Source organism: Gymnogyps californianus, chromosome 12, assembly GCF_018139145.2.
Source record: "Gymnogyps californianus isolate 813 chromosome 12, ASM1813914v2, whole genome shotgun sequence".
NCBI lineage: Eukaryota > Metazoa > Chordata > Aves > Accipitriformes > Cathartidae > Gymnogyps > Gymnogyps californianus.
Genome location: NC_059482.1, coordinates 5263513 through 5279473, shown reverse-complemented (window position 1 = coordinate 5279473; position 15961 = coordinate 5263513). Strand labels below are relative to the sequence as shown.

The 15961-nt window shown below is 39.8% G+C and overlaps 1 protein-coding gene across 1 annotated transcript; it reads right to left on the bottom strand.

The window, feature by feature from the left end:
- Positions 1-837: 837 nt before the first annotated feature.
- On the bottom strand, positions 838-4405 carry SDR42E1 (short chain dehydrogenase/reductase family 42E, member 1). Its single transcript, XM_050904066.1, has 3 exons — positions 4383-4405; positions 3826-3927; positions 838-2452 (listed from the first exon to the last, which is right to left on the bottom strand). Exons 2-3 carry the CDS (start codon positions 3891-3893, stop codon positions 1330-1332), a joined length of 1191 nt encoding a protein of 396 aa, XP_050760023.1. The 5' UTR covers positions 3894-3927; positions 4383-4405; the 3' UTR covers positions 838-1329.
- Positions 4406-15961: the final 11556 nt, after the last annotated feature.

Here is a 15961-nt window from a genome sequence, read left to right as displayed (position 1 = left end):
CTGTCTTCAGTCATCATTAACTACAAAAACCTCCATCTTCTAAACACAGGTGGCAGTGGACTTTTAGCTTGGTTTCTCTATTTAGGCATTTTTATTTTCTGAGAATCCTTTAACAATGCAGTAGAACTACTGTCTCTCTTCACTTCCCCATTTAACTCACAGTAGAATTTAACAGAACTGAAGTAACTGGAACTTACACAAAATTTATTTAAGATCAGTGTAGTTTCAGCTATTAAAATGGAAAGACTAAAGTTTAAAGAGAAGTGTGAACTTCTTGAAGGACTCTCTTTTTATCAAGAAGTACTGAAACTGTAACGCTCATGGGTTAAGGGAAAACAACTTTGTGATTTAACATTTTGATGTGAAGTTTCTCAGTATCTCTTCCTATATTAAACTGACAAAGATGAGGGAGTTGCTAGAGACAGTAGTGACCTGTACTTAACAAATTCTTACTTTCTGTTCTTAAAACTCCACAAAATTATGAGTTTATCATCCTACTACAAAGGTGAGGTTCTATTCAAATGGTGTCAGGTGTTAAAGAAATATTATTAAAGGCTAAAAATGTTTTATAAACAGTGGAACATGAATGTAATCACTTACTGAATGTCTTTGGATTATTTGTTTAACCATTCAATAATGCTGGGAAAAATCATAGGTCTGATTTATGAATGCACTTTAGCGAGCTTATTCATTTTAAACAGGCATATTTTACTGTTAGAAAAATCTACAAATCTGTGCTGCTTCAAGCACTTTGCTGTAACGCAGATTAACCATTGTGCATTTTCCAGAAATGTCATTAGATATCACAGAGTTAACTCAGAAAAGCATACCAGAATGTATTCATTTAAAAAAAAGCATTTATTTATTGTCTAGCAGTTTATCAGTTAATCTTGGTTAGGCATATATACATCCAAGCTGGAAAGCAGAATTTGGTTTTGGAATGTGATCAAAGAATAAGTTTATTCTCCTCTGGATCATGTAGCACAAACTTTTTAGGAATAAAGGGCAGGGATCAAGAGTATAATCCCATCAGGGAGGAAGAAGGGTCAGTCTAAGGACACTTGTTCCATTCCCTGTAGTGTGCTGTTGTACCTGAAAATAAAATGCTGTTTGCAGTAATACTGAGCTTCATCTTGTTAGTGATATGATCAATTTTACTTTGAAGAGGAACTATGTATAAAAATTACACCTTTTTACTCAGCAGTTCCGTTCCTTGGGGATAAAACTGTTAAAGATATTTACCTGAATGACACAAATGTGTATTTTCTTGGGTTTTTTTATTTTTTTTATTACCTGTCTGTCAAAACCAAGAGTACTCTGAGAACATAACTAAATTCTGTCCTCCATACTCAACGTTTCATCTTTCAGAGTGAAAACGTAACTGCAGATGGAAACCAGCAGCAAAAGCAGTCCCCCATCCCTAACAAGATGCATAATGTTATACTTTCTTGGCTTTGGTCCACATCCCTGAGATCTAAACCACTCAACCACTTCATTCAGGCTATATTGCTGAGGCTTATACCCCAGCTCTTTTCTGGCCTTCTCCATACTAAAATAATGTGTGACACCAGTTTTGTAAACCTCTGTGCGAGTGAGGAGAGGCTGAAAATTATAAACGTGACCTACAAGACAATGAACTAGTTCAGTAAGGAATGCAAAGAAATAGACAAGGGAGAGAGGAAGACGACAGGTTGGGAACTTGTAACCCAAACCTTCCACTAACGGTCGGAAAAATTCAAAGTTATTTACAGGCTTGCCATCTGAAATAAAATAGGCTTGGCCTGCAGCTATGTGCTTTCTGTTGGCTTTGAGGGCCTCAGAGGCAAGGATATGAGCCTGAACTAGATTGTCTACATGTACAAATTCTACTAAACTAAGAGGATCTCCATACACAAATTTAAACAGTCCCCTTTCAATGTAACTAACTATTCTTGGAAGATGTCTTTGTTCTCCAGGCCCATAGATGCCTGCTGGTCGGAGAGCACAAGTCCTTAATACACCTTTCCCATTTCCAAGCTCAGCACCATTTGCCTGGAGCACCTTCATTTCAGCTAAAGATTTGGTCCGGGAGTAGTGATCTGGATGAAGGTGAAGAGGTAGATAAGGCAGAGATTCGTCCCCGTTTTCTATAATCTGGCCTCCAAATACCACATTATATGTACTTGTATAAACCAGACTCGACACTCCTGTGCTCTTGCAGGCTTGGATGACATTTTCTGTTCCTTTCACATTAACATCTTCTATAAGTTTTCGGTTCAGCTGCTCCCTGCCAGACATTCCATAGGAAGCGATATGGAAAATGCAGATTACATCTCTAAGAGCCTCTTCCACTTCAGACAGGCAACAGACATCCCCTTGCATGAACTTTATTCCCTCTGGCACGGTTTGAAGTGGCTTCACAACATCAAAGAGAATCACATCAACTCCCTTTTGGTATATCGCACAACCTAAACTAAAAAATGATAGAACCCGTATGTTAGTATACATAGCATAATGATGCATGAAACATTTCACTTGGAGGTAAGAGAAGACTATTAACTATTTTAATACAGGTTTTTTTTCCTTTTTTTCCCGATGGGAGTCTTTTAAATATTCAGCCATCTACTATGGGGAAGATTCAACTGTGATACTTTAGGTACTGAACTAATTTCTTAGGCTCCATCAATACTTTGGAGAAAAAAAGTTGAAAAAAAAAAAAAAGGCAGAACTGCTGTAAAGGAAAATTCAGAACAGAAATAGCTGAAGTGCTTTCAGCAGCCTTTTGGAAGAAACCAGCTATTTCTCTGCTTCTGTCCCCTACAGATCAGCAATAGCAAACCTTTCAGATGTAAACCTGTAGCCAAATAAAAAAAAAAAAAAAAAATCTTGTTGGTTTTATCTTCTTGCTTTTGTGCCATTCCAGTTCTATCAGGACAATAGGTTGGTCTTTGCCATTGTGTTTGAAATTTATGGAGAAGAGGAATGAGTGAGACGCTTCTAAGCTGAATACTTTGCCACATGCTTACATTTTACTCCAAGTCACAGATAAAAACACAAGTATTAACACAAAGTATAAATCTGGTATTCCTCTCCCCCTTTCCTGTAACTGTTGTATTTCTATAGTGCTTAAAGGGGGAGACAGTGGAGGAAAAAAACAAACAGAAGTCAGATAAGTATCTTCTGAGATTTTTTTTCCCCATTTGAAATTTACTTTTTGGTCATGACTGTAATCTCTCTCACCTATGTAAGCAGTTATAACTCTGAAGGTACTCTAGGAGATAGTCTAGGGCTCAAAATAGGACTTTTTCTTTACATGGTTTAGCCTGCAGAGCCACCTACAGTAAGGGGAAATGGATTTCACTGAAATATGTACCTTATTAACAGCTCTAATCCTAAAACATCAATGTCCATAAAAATAAATATATTCTTGAGAGTAGAGAGCAGCTGGAGTATTTAATCTTTATAGCTAAGCACATGTGTAACTATTCGCAGTCCATGGCCTACTGTCAAAAAGAAAGATCTGCATACAAGTGTAGGCTTGCTCTTGGGAGTAGGCTGAAAGATGATGATCTAAATCCCTATTACAAAGGGGACCAGACAGGTAAATGTCTGCAAGCCAGCCGACGCCTGACATTTGGAAACACAATAACGTATTTGCTTAAAACATTTAGAAACAGAGTAACATGTTTGTTTAAAACTGAGACCCAAGATAAATCAGAAGATGGGGTGAACTGGATCAGGCGTCTCAGGCCCACAGTTTTCTCTTTTACAGACAGATTTTATTGCCTCACCAGCAGCAATCTATTACATTTATTCTCATATGTAATAACTATTTAATGCACTAACCGGAAGCCAAAATAACCACCTCCTCCAGTAATGAGGACTGTTTCCTTGGCAGTATTTTCTGGTTCCATCCTCTTTCCTTTGGCACTATTTAAGGAAATTGACCTATAAAACACATTGTAAAAATACACATTAAAACCAATCTGAGTTTTAATATTACCACACATTCAGTTATTCACAGATCTGTTCCATGTTTTAATTGAAGCCTTTCATTTCACCAGCTGCTAGGCGAGGCAGAACCACATTCTGCCCTGGTATTCCTCAAAAGAGAGGCTACAGTCAGAGAAAAGATGACTGCTATGAAAAAAGCAAATCTATAGCTGCCGTTATGAAAAGCTAGGGAAGTCTTCAGCTTCCCTCCCCGAGCCTTGTTCTGCGGCTGTTCTGTGTACACCGACTGCAGGTGGAGCAGTACGGGCGGGATCGGGCCCCCTCGGCACGGCCGGGGCCCCCTCAGAAATGACCTGCAGGGAGCTCAGGCCGCGCTGAGGAGCCCCCGCGGGCGGGAAGGGTGCTCGGCGGAACCCCCCGCCCGAGGCCCGGCGGGCTCCCGCCCGTACCTGCTCTGCCGGCCGCTGCCACCGCCTTCTCGGAGCGCCGCGCTGCCGCTGTGACGGCGCCCCTGGGCTTCACGGGAAATGGAGTTTCGCGGGGGCGGTGGGGCGGGTGCCGAGCGACAAGATGGCGGCGGGGCGGTTTGGGCGGGAAGCGCGGGGAGGGCGGTCTGGTGAGAAGTCACTCGGTAGATGTTGAATTTTGTCCTAGTGAACGTCGGTTAGTTGGAGCTTGCCGTGCTGTGTCAATGTGTGCCCGGGAGATGCTGCTTTTCCCCTTCCCCAGCAACACTCGACCAGAGCTTGGCTCACAGTGCGAGGCACTTTAAAATGGTGAATCTCCTGTTGTCTTTTGAGTCCTTTCCAGCTGTGTCACATCCTGATGTTTGTACTTTGCCCTCAGTGAGGGCCTGCAAGTATCAGCCCAGGGACATGAGGCTCCGCAGAGACCTGGGATGTTTGAGAGAGGGTCCTTGTGGCTGAAGAGCCCTTTAGTCTCGGGTGTTTTGGGTGGATGGGAGTTTCTGGCCTCACCGCTAAACACGCTGGTATGAAGACACCGCAGCCGCCTTCGAATAACCCCCCATGTGTGGGAGAGCTGTGTCCTCGCAGCATGTCGGGGCCATGAATGTGGCTGTCCCACATCCTGGTGCATCTGTCGCAAGCCTGTACCGCATAACACGCTAACAGAAGTCTGCTGCGCCTCGTGCAGAGGCTGAAATGTTTTTGGCAGTGGGAAAACAACGCACAGTGCTGACTGACTGCCGCAGAATTGCTCCCGATTTAAGTGTCAGCAATCCACTGCAAGCTGTCTGTGAGAGCCGTAACAGGAAACAACACAGAATTACACTATCAAAGTCTGTTTTGTGGTATTTTCCCCTTTTCTTTTGCAGAAGTGTGAGTCACTTGGGGAATGTTAGAAAGAACTCAAACAGTGGATTCAGTGTCAAAACTACTTAAAACACGCAAGTTTCTGTTGCGCAAAACCTTGACAGAAGTAGATGCAGTATGCTGTGTTTTTATTTTGATTGACGGCTGGCAAGAATTAAAACTAAGCAGATTCTAAAAAGAATTCTGTAAGCATTAAAGAATTTTTTTAGTAATTATTTCTTGCTGGTGAACTTCTGTGACTCTTAAATAGCAATCATCTCAAGCTTTGAGCTTGTGCTGTACAACCTGACTATGCAGAGCTGCTGCATCTATGTACCCATGCAGAGCGTCTGGTTTGGAGGGCATCCTTCAATCACAGCTGGTTTCCCTGTCTGTATGGGCAGAAGTGTGGGTTTGAGACAGCCTTGAAGCATCCTTTAAAATGCCCTACAGACATATAATCATCAGTGGTGTGTTCACAGAGGTGTGAGAATTCTAGCTCGGAAGCAGAAAAATCACTTACGTATCCCTAAATACTAAATATAAGAATTCTGTAGCTGTGCGTGTACTTTCTGGATTTATGTATAATACCTCAATCTACTTGATGAAGATTTCTAGAAAAATTTCCCAAGTGTTTAATCTCCTGGAAAGTACAAAAGAGTTCTGAATTTTCCCTGATATCTGCTAACACAAAGTGTTTTATCTTTTAGGAGTCTCACAGTAGATTATGACAGTTGATGTCTGTCTTCTGATCAAACGGATTGCGTTTGAATGGAATATCGCAGAATTGCAAAATAGTTGAGGTTGGAAGGAAATGCTAGATATTGCCCAGGTGAACCCCCTGCACAAAGCAGGTTCAGCCAGAGAGGTTACTTGGGACTGTGTTGGTATTGAGCGTCTCCAAGAATGGAAACTTCACATGTTCAGCCACTTTCTCCGGATAGCTTATAGAGCTTTGTCCTATCTGAACGGTATTTCTGACCTCGCACTCCATGTTGTGTAGGTAAATCCTTGTATTTGAATAGGCAGCTGCTAGCCTCATGATGATATTTTGTCCTCTGGGCTTTGTGATATGTCCATGCAGGACAGTTTGCAGGATTGAGACCTCTCTCTCTTCCTACGTTCTACTTTTTCTTGCTTTCTGCCGGTATGTTATCTACAGTGAGTGAAGTGTGTCAGATTATCTCATAATTAGAGTAAATATTATGAATATAATAAAGCTGTAGTTAAGATACTGTAAATCTTCTGCTCTTAAACCACTATCATCAGTTTTATTTCTCATTATAGTAAATAGTCCTTTTTGGCTTCAAAGAATAGTAAGGAACATTCATTCCTTCAAAATGGTGACATCTGTGAAAGCTGTGGGTAAATATTGTGCTCATTTTACATTGACAGATTTGATGTTAAGACTTGACACTATCAGATCTCATCGTTTTGCACAACCCATTTGTTCATGCTTTTTCATTTCCTATGAGACCCTGCTTTTCCTAAGAGTTCATGGACTTTCTGAATGTATCATAAATTCTGTATTGCTATCAAATAAATGGACTTGTAGTTTTACTTTATATATAATGGAATGTTTGTCCTGGGATTGTTTCTTTGTTTTTTAAAACATGTAAACCCGTTCTCCACTACCAATTTTCGCTTTAAAGAACCAGGCATTTCGGAGCATGCCTTGCATATATGCCAGCATGCAGAGAATCAGACTATGTTACAATCATTTGAAGAGTTCTTATGATACACGGAATTGCATGCTAGGGCAAGATGTGTCAGGATAGAAGCATTTGCAGTGTAAACGGGGGGTTATCTGCCACAACCTGAGTTGCAATGAGCCTGAAATAGGCTGCAAAGAAATCCTTAAATCAGCAACTGAACAGAGCTAAATAAGCAGCTGTAGTGAACAATGCAAGTTAGAAAGAATGAGCAATGAAATAATTAATTATTCTTTTATAGTATGTTAGTTCATCTGGTTCCCTTTGCAATTTAAAATACTTAGCTAGTAAAATTATTTTTGTCATCAAAATACAAAGCGTGCCAACAGCACTGTCTCAGGAAGCAGGGCAATATTTCATCTGGGGAAATAAACCTTAGTCTGCTGTTTTTGTATTATTTGATTGATTTCTTTTTGGTATTACTTAATTGTGCTTTTTTTCATTGAACAATGGGATGAGAGAAGAGAACAAAACTTAAAACTAGGTCAAAACCAACCACATCATTAATGGTCTCACTAAAACATATAAAACCAATTGGTCAGAATAGTACTGAAAAGGTGAAAACAGCATCTGTGTTGTGAATGGAAGTAGAGGGAGTTGTAATGTTCAAAATTAGAATCAAACATTCAATCTAGATTAGACTGGAATATTTTTAAAGGAGGACAGGGTTATGGATAAAAACACTAGTCAGTTTTATTCTTGGCTCTGACAGGGGTTTCCTGAGTGACCTTCAGAAAATCGATTTCTCTTCTGTAACAAAGGTGGCATTGCACTTCTTCACTGCCCGAGGTTGCGGCGGTGCTTGTTTCAGTTGTGTTTCTGAAGCTCCAATTGGAGGTGCTGTACAAATATTAATAAACCAGGAAATCAATTGTATGGGGCTTAAAGAGTTTAGGCAAGTATGCAAGTTAGACCCTCTGAAAATGTTAATATTGACTTCTTCTTAGGAGACCTGTTGGCTGTACAGTATTGCTTAAGGAAAGTGTCATACGTTTGGTGATGTGGAGATGACAAACCAAAGTACTTATAGTTTCTTTTTGCTGTGAGTTCCAGTAATGGAAAAACTTAGCCTCTCTCTCCCACATTGAGAAAGGAAAAGGATTTCAACATTAATTTTATTCACTGTTTAGTGAACACCATTCACTAAGGCTGATTAAAATTGTTCATCCGAACAGTTGCTTTATATCATTTTCCTAATCTAATTCTTCTGTGTTCTCTCATTTTAGGAGATATGACTTTATAAACATTTCTAGTCCTGACTAGAAGGAGGTGCGGGGAGTAGTGGATTCCTTATCAAAATAGGAATTCACAAAATGGAAGGTAGTTTCTACTCAGCAGAGCTCTTGCAAAGGTTCAGACTGTTTGCAGAGTATTTTGAGATCCTTGGGTGAAGGAAGAAGTCTGGTATATGTTGCACTGAAGATGTATGGACTTTGTTATATAATTCTTCCTATGCTGCCAAAAAAATAATCTCCATTTTATTTTAGTTTTGGGATCGTCTTGAATGTGGATGCAGATTTCGGGGTGAAGGTTAACCTGTAGCTAGCAAGTTCCTTTTCAAACACATCCAGAAGCAAGATCCAACAAAGGACCCACAGAGGGACGCAGACGTGGTGTTGGCAGCAGCAGCGCAGGGCCCTGCTCGCAGGTTTCTGTCCTGCCTTGTTCGGTCAAGGCACCTCTGCCCAAAGGTGCGCACAGTCAGGACCCTTTCATAGCCTCCTTTCACCAGGCGATGGCAGCAGCTCTGGCCTGTGATGTTGGGTGTAGGAGGGTGCAGTCAGCTCTTCAGAAGGTACAAGCTGCTCAAACTGTGGCTGTTTTCACCCCAAAAGATCAGGCTGGGTGGAAATATCGAGCAGTTGCCAGTTGAACCACCTTCTTAAAGTCTCTGGACGATCCCTTTTGCAGTTGCGTATTCCTCAGTGTGACCTGAGAGAGGGTGCTGTTGTACCATAGTGCTGATGTAGCACAGATCCCTGACATCATTAATATCAGCGTTATATTTGATGTCATGGTACCAGATCTTACGGCTTAGTTACCAACTAGGTATTTCATGCAACATGTGTGCACTGTGTCTTGTAAACAACAGGATGACACAAGTCAGCTTTCTTGCCAGATGGCTGTTCGCAGATTGGAACCGGCTGACTATCTTGAAGCTTGGTAGTCATTAATTTTATGGGTGGGTTTCACTGTGGTCATCTTTAGTGCATTAGTTATGAAAAAACATTACTATAAAAGACACTGAAAATGGTTTGAATTATTTTTGCAAGGATTCCTAAAGAACAAGCTTGATTCTGAGGTGTCTGTTCAGCAATACAAAGTGATGCATGCATTCTGTGAAGTCATCAGAAATGAACTTCTTTTCCATTCTGTAATGCTTCAAAAACGTGGATTATCATATTTTCAAAAGTAACATTTATTTATTTATCCTAAAAGGAAGGGAAGAAAGACAGTTTACATATTTTAGTGTAAGAAAGAGAAAGGTTAGAGCACAGGACTGAGAATAACCTGTGTTCTCCATTTTTACTTTGCTAACAAATAGCTGTTTATGGTCTGTGTGTCTCTTTGGGTACCTTGCACAGCTCATTGATAACCCAGTTTTCAGAATGAGTGGATGTTGATCTTCATAACTTCCATGGAGCTAAACAGAGTCTCAAGGGACTCTTAACAGCCACTCCTAAGCATTTCAGTCTAGGTGTCTGAAGTAAGTGGTTGCTCTAACGATATTGATCTTAAGCTCCCTTAAGCCTAGCAGGTTTTTTTAAGTTGTAATTTGACCTGATGTATTACGTGATGTTCTGAGGTGCTAATATCTGTTTGCAAAATATGTTGCAAACGTATTAGTACTTAACAGTATAAAAGGATGTTATCCTATATAATTACAGCAATTTAGAGGTAAAAAGCCAAATTTTAGCCCATCCTGTAACTTCATGAATAATTTCAATAATGCAGAGGAGGCACACAGGACTGCAAGGGCTAAAGGACTGAGCCTCTTTGTGCCTGAAAGGATTATATGCTTTAAAAGTTAGTACATTAAGAAACATCTTATGAAAAGACCTGCAAAATATTCTTGAAAAGACTTTCACAGATGTTTTTGCTCTCAAAGTGAGGGAGGACAGGTTTTGGAATGCAATGCTGAATATCTTTGATTCACTTACTCAAAGCGAGTCTTCTCGTAAGTTTGAATAGGCAACTATTTCAGAAGGTAATTATATACTTACGTTTCAGTAATTGTCTGATTCGGTTTCAAGTGTGATTGATGTGCATCCAGCTGCCCTTATTTACCACACTAATAACGAGGAATGGCTCCCCTGTTGTAGTAATTTATAATTTAATTCAGCTCTCCATTGGTTTACAGAAATCTTACCCTCTTAGCTAGCAAAAACAAGATGAGGTTGGTCTGCTATGAATCGTTGATGCTAATAACTGAACATCCAGTTGATGGTTGGAGACGTACTACTTTGATCTTTTGGAAGGATCTACAGGATCTTTCGGCTTCACAGGCAGCTATTCATGTGCTATACCATATGTAGAACAAACTCGAGGCAAAATGTGTTCTTTAATCTATATTTTGTACTGTGTTAATTTTCTGTCTGTGAATAAGAAGTCTGCAGGTACTGGTGGAGAGGATGAGAAGAGATGTGTCAGCAAGAACACCAAAGCCTGAATTTGTTGTAGCATTTCTGTGGGTTTCTCAGTGGAAGCTGTATTTGCTGAGGGCGAAAAGAAATATATTTACTGAGGAAATGTTATCCATCTTCACACTTACTTCTGGTGCTTTCATATTCATGATACTGTGTTCAAGGTCCAGAGAGTGGTCTCCCATTTTCAGGCACTTAGAACAGCAAGAATACAGAACAGACACTGGCTTAAAAATGGTACTACCCATTTTAGTTCTGTAATTACCTTGAAAACATTGCAAAAATTACATAATTTTGTAGAGGAAGGATTAAGTAAGAGTTCAAACACGTAAGTAGGGGAAAACAACCTCAAAAGGATGCAATCTCTTTCTTGCTTCAGCTGTGTTTAAATTAGATAACCTCTATAAGGCTTACTTAATGGCATCTGGGTATTTACAACAGCGCAGCATTCTTATGTATCTGTGATGCTATTTATTCTGTTCCACGAAACTAATGACTCTAGAATTCAGAATTCATAAGCATTTTATCATGGCCTGACGTGTGACTTAATTCTGAGCTATTTCAAATCAAGTGGTTCTGGCACAAACCTGAGTTTTCCTTTGAAATGGATTTGTTCAGAACCAAAAATTTTGAAGGCTGAAGGCACTTGGTCAAAACAAAATAAATCCCCTAACTCTACAATGGGGCAAAGTTACTAAAGCGACAAAGGTGAGATAGTAATATGTGCTGGTTTTGGCTGGGGTAGAGTTAATTTTCTTCACAGTAGGTAGTATGGGGCTATGTTTTGGATTTGTGCTGAAAACAGTGTTGATAACCCAGGGATGTTTTCGTTACTGCTCAGCAGTGCTTACACAGAGTCAAGGCCTCTTCTGCTTCTCACCCCACCCACCAGCAAATAGACTGGGGGTGCACAAGATGTTGGGAGGGGACACAGCCGGGACAGCTGAACCCAGCTGCCCAAAGGGATATTCCATACCATATGATGTTGTGCTCAGCATATAAAGCTGGGGGAAGAAGAAGGAGGTGGGGGGGACGTTCGGAGTGATGGCGTTTGTCTTCCCCAGTAACCATTACGCATGATGGAGCCCTGCTTTCCTGGAGATGGCTGAACACCTGCCTGCCCATGGGAAGTGGTGATTAGTTCTTTGTTTTGCTTTGCTTGTGTGCGTGGCTTTTGCTTTGCCTAGTAAACTGTCTTTATCTCAACCCATGAGTTTTCTCACTTTACCCTTCTGATTCTCTCCTGCATCCCAACTGGGGGGGGAGTGAGCGAGTGGCTGTGGGGTGCTTAGTTGCCGGCTGGGCTTAAACTACAACATTATAACATGCATTTATCTTCTGTTCAAAGGCCTTATTTGGACATGTTTTGTCCTGGAATGGTAACACGAAGAACATGTTCAAAGTGGGAGCTATTCAACCGGGAGTGTGAGTAACTTACTTACTTAAAGTAATTTGCTGCAAGGTGTTCTTGCTCTTAATTTTCATCCCACTTAACAGAAGTTGTGGGCGCAGCATCTGGTTATAACTAATTTTGAATTTTTGCTACTTTTGAGGGAGAAGCAAGATCTGAATAACTGGGGGATTCAAGTATATGATTTTTTGTTTGATTCTTGCAGTGAAAGAATTCTGACTGAGCTTTGCATTTAAAGTGCTGCTGCTTTATCTTTCAGAGAGTATCCAGCCCATTGAAACAGAATTTGTGCCAGTTGAAAATGCTGGATTAATTCCAGGACATACATCAGCTTAATTCTTTGTTCATCCTAGGAACATGGAAGAATCAAACATCAAATGCATTATGGACAAGCTGTATAAACTGAAACGTTCTTCTAAATGACTTAGAAGAACAACATGTTCTAGTAACTGGATTTCTTGTATAATGAATGTTTCTCAAGTCTAACATGTAATCTTCAAGTTACAAAAAGAAATAAATTATACCTACGGAGTTCTTTATACACTAGCTGAATAAAATGATACAGAGGACAATTACTTGCTTAATCAATTTAGATATTCAGCTTTAAGAATTTATAATAGTAGTGATTGTTATTATTATCACAAGAATGCCTGTTTTAGCAGTTGTCATTTTAACACTTTCCAAGAGAAAGCATTATCTAGTACAATTCCTTCCCCAAGTCTGTCACTGACATTGCCTGAGCTCCTTTGCCCTTTTAAAAGATACTCTGGGAAAGCCTGGGAAAGCAGTTTGAGTGGCCTGTGAGAATCCCTTGAGTGCCATATTGTTAATAGTAAAGCCAAACAGACTTCACCATTTGTGTTTCTCATGTAGTTTTGGTCCTGGCTCCTTTCCCTACCGTCATAAATAAAGGTAATGTCTGCTAGGAACAGGCATCAATTAAAGCAGGCAGTTAATCGCACTTAAGCAACATGCACATTATTAGCTTATCAGGCAGAATCATCCCACCTCCCATGATGTTTTATCTGTTTATGAAGAAAATGCCTTCCATAATTGTAATTGGCAAACCAAAATGACTCACAGTTTGTGTTAATGAGAATACATTATGCAGCCAAAGTCTCCTTGTGTCTCGTTTGCAAAGGGGTCACACTGCTTTTGCCTTTTCAGTAAGCTTTTTGTCAGTGATGGACTTCTCATCAAGTCCTGAAGTTTATTAACTTGAAGAGAATTTCAAAGTTGGAATGACCCTTGTGAGGATAGGCTACAAGTATTCCTCCCATTTAAGTAGGAAACCTATTCCCCTTATTATCTCTGGTAAGAAATGAAGCAGTCCAACCAGGACGGAGTAAGGAGGCAGGCCTTCAAGTCCTGTAGATTATCCTTTAAGAAGGGGTCTCAGTTAACATCTACTGCCACTGAATCCAGCTTTTATAGGTAATCTTGGTGCAATATTACATCATTAATGTGTTCCATTATTTAGAGTTCTTAGAATTATTAGGTTATTTGAGGTATTAAATTTCTTTAACAAGTTGACCACTGGGTGCTTCTGGCCATAATAGCTGAAGTTAATATCATGGCCTGATATCTTGGGATGAAGGTGCTGTGGGTTATGAACTTTTAATTTAATTTCTCCTTTTATGGAATAAAAAGAGGAATATTTAGTACAAAAATTAAGGCTAAACTAAACATATGTATGTAAATACTACAGAATATACTTCACGCAGAGTGGCTATAGCTTGTTTAGTGCATCATGCTGGCGGGCTGCACAACAGCACTCTAATAAAGGTTGTCAGAGTAATTTTTTTTTTCCTCTGGTGCATGTGTTCTGTGGCTGCATTTTCAGCCTTTGAGTTATGACTGTCGTATTTCAGTTGCACTTTCTGAAGTTTCTGGGTGATGGAGCTGTCCAATTTTGACTCTTAGTAGTTGAACTGTACTCTTGCAGGTGAGGTACCAAATGTAAACCTTTAATACCATTCAGCTAAGTCTTCATGTCCCTTTACTGTAAGTACTGATTTTATAAAGCCTTACATGTTCTCAGGCATTTTAGAGACTTTAGAGATTACAAAGAAACTTCTTTATAACAGCACAACATGCAAGTATGTAGTGGCATTCAAAAGAATGGATGAAAATGATTGTTGCCATTTCTCACCTTTTCATTAGAAGTCTTTGTGTTTTCCTCTTAATATTCTGGCTTGCTTTACTGTAAACTTGAACTTTCATTTTAATGGATAATTTGTTGAATGTATCCCCATTTGTGCAGGTGTGTTACCGTACAATGCTGGGCTATGGTTTAGCCTCATGAAGTTGCAGTAGCTGTTTAACATGCTGACAAAGTTTCACAGAGTCTAAAGTTCAGGTTTTAAAGATTCCAGTATTACTAATTTCTGTCATGTATCCTATGATCTTAAGGGTCTTTTCCAACCTAAATGATTCTATGATTCTTAGCCCTTAAAGATACTATCTGCCTGAGGTGAGGCTCAGCTTTGTACTTTTTCCGTTCTGTGAGATAGATACCTCCTCTCTGACCTCTGTTGGTTAAATCCAAAGAGTTTTGCATGGAGCATCCTTTCTCAAAAGGGACACAGTGGGTGGCAAGAGTCCCACTCAGCTTCTTCTAACTGGAATTAGATTCAAGGAAGATGTATGAAAGATGAATAGCAACAATAAGAGTGGGGTGCAAATAATTCCTGCCAGAATTATGAAACTGAGGCAGTGCTCAGGACTGAGCCTGTAGCAGTTCTGCAAACCAGCATCCTGTAAAGAACCTTACCTGGCTTAGCATCTCACTGGTACTTTTCCCACAAATTTTAGCTGAACGTGGCTCTGCTGCAATGTAGATACCGTTTGTGCCTGAGTGCAGATCTGGGATTTGAGACTTGTTCTGCTGGCAAGTTGGTTCAAGTCTGAACATGCTGTGCCTTCAAAACCAAAAGAGTAAGTAGTAGGAAGAGCCTCACATTTAGAATTTTTAGATTCCTGCCATTTTAAAAATTTAATTTACTTATTAAAGTAATACTTATTAAAGTATTTAATTTACTTATTTTTAGTAATTATGCTTGGATTTAGCAGTGTTGAAATTTAGTTTATGATAACAGACGTGAACCAAGTGGGGATGATAACATCAGAAAAAGTAAATAGGAGAAGAGGAATATCTTGTGTGTAGAAAACCCTTCTGTGAATCACACCAGTGAGGCCAGGTGTGTCATAGTTAGCAATTGCCCATGGGCAATATCTTTGTACAATAACATTTTTTATTCAGGCTTTTAGCATAATTCCCTTGGATTAGTAATATCTTTTTTCCTTGGCCTTCTTTGTAAAAGCAATTTTTTTTTCACTTCTGTCTGTCCATTTACATATGTATGTCTTTATCTTCTACACCTACCTCTGATTCAGCAGAGAGATGCTAACACCCTTTTCTGATAAGCCCACAATTCCAGTCTCCACTGCCCACTTCTTATTTTTTCAGCTAGGCATCTTCCTACTTTTTCTCATGTTTCTCTCATTCTCCAGAGGAATTCTGTATAAGCATCTACGGTGTGATTCTCTGCTGGCCTTTAAACTGTGTTACGATGTCTATAAAACATTATTTGATGGTCTTTAGCTTGCTTGTACTCAAAGAGCACTTCCTGTCAAGTTGATCGCTACCGACAGCGTATTCAAGCAGCAGGGTCCAGGACTGCGTGCCATGATACGGGAGTTTTCATCTATGATTTTTTGACTAATTAGAAGATGACCTCTCTTTGCTTCAGTTCATTCATGTGTACTGTGGGAACAGTAATTCTGTCTTGCCTCTTAGAGCATTTATGATAGCTAAGTGTTTAAATATTCCTGAGGGAAAGGAGCACCATTTAAAGAGAGATCATACCAGCATAGTTTTTCTTCAAAATACCTCTTTCCTCTCTATTTTCTGCTGTAAAGTCCAATATCTAGAGGTACTAAGGCTAC

Bases quoted from the DNA above. Each gene is read 5' to 3' on its own strand.
- SDR42E1 (XM_050904066.1), bottom strand. From the start codon at position 3,893: ATGGAACCAGAAAATACTGCCAAGGAAACAGTCCTCATTACTGGAGGA. The intron at 2,453-3,825 runs GTTAGTGCATTA...ATCATTTTTTAG, and splicing joins GGTGGTTATTTTGGCTTCCG to TTTAGGTTGTGCGATATACC.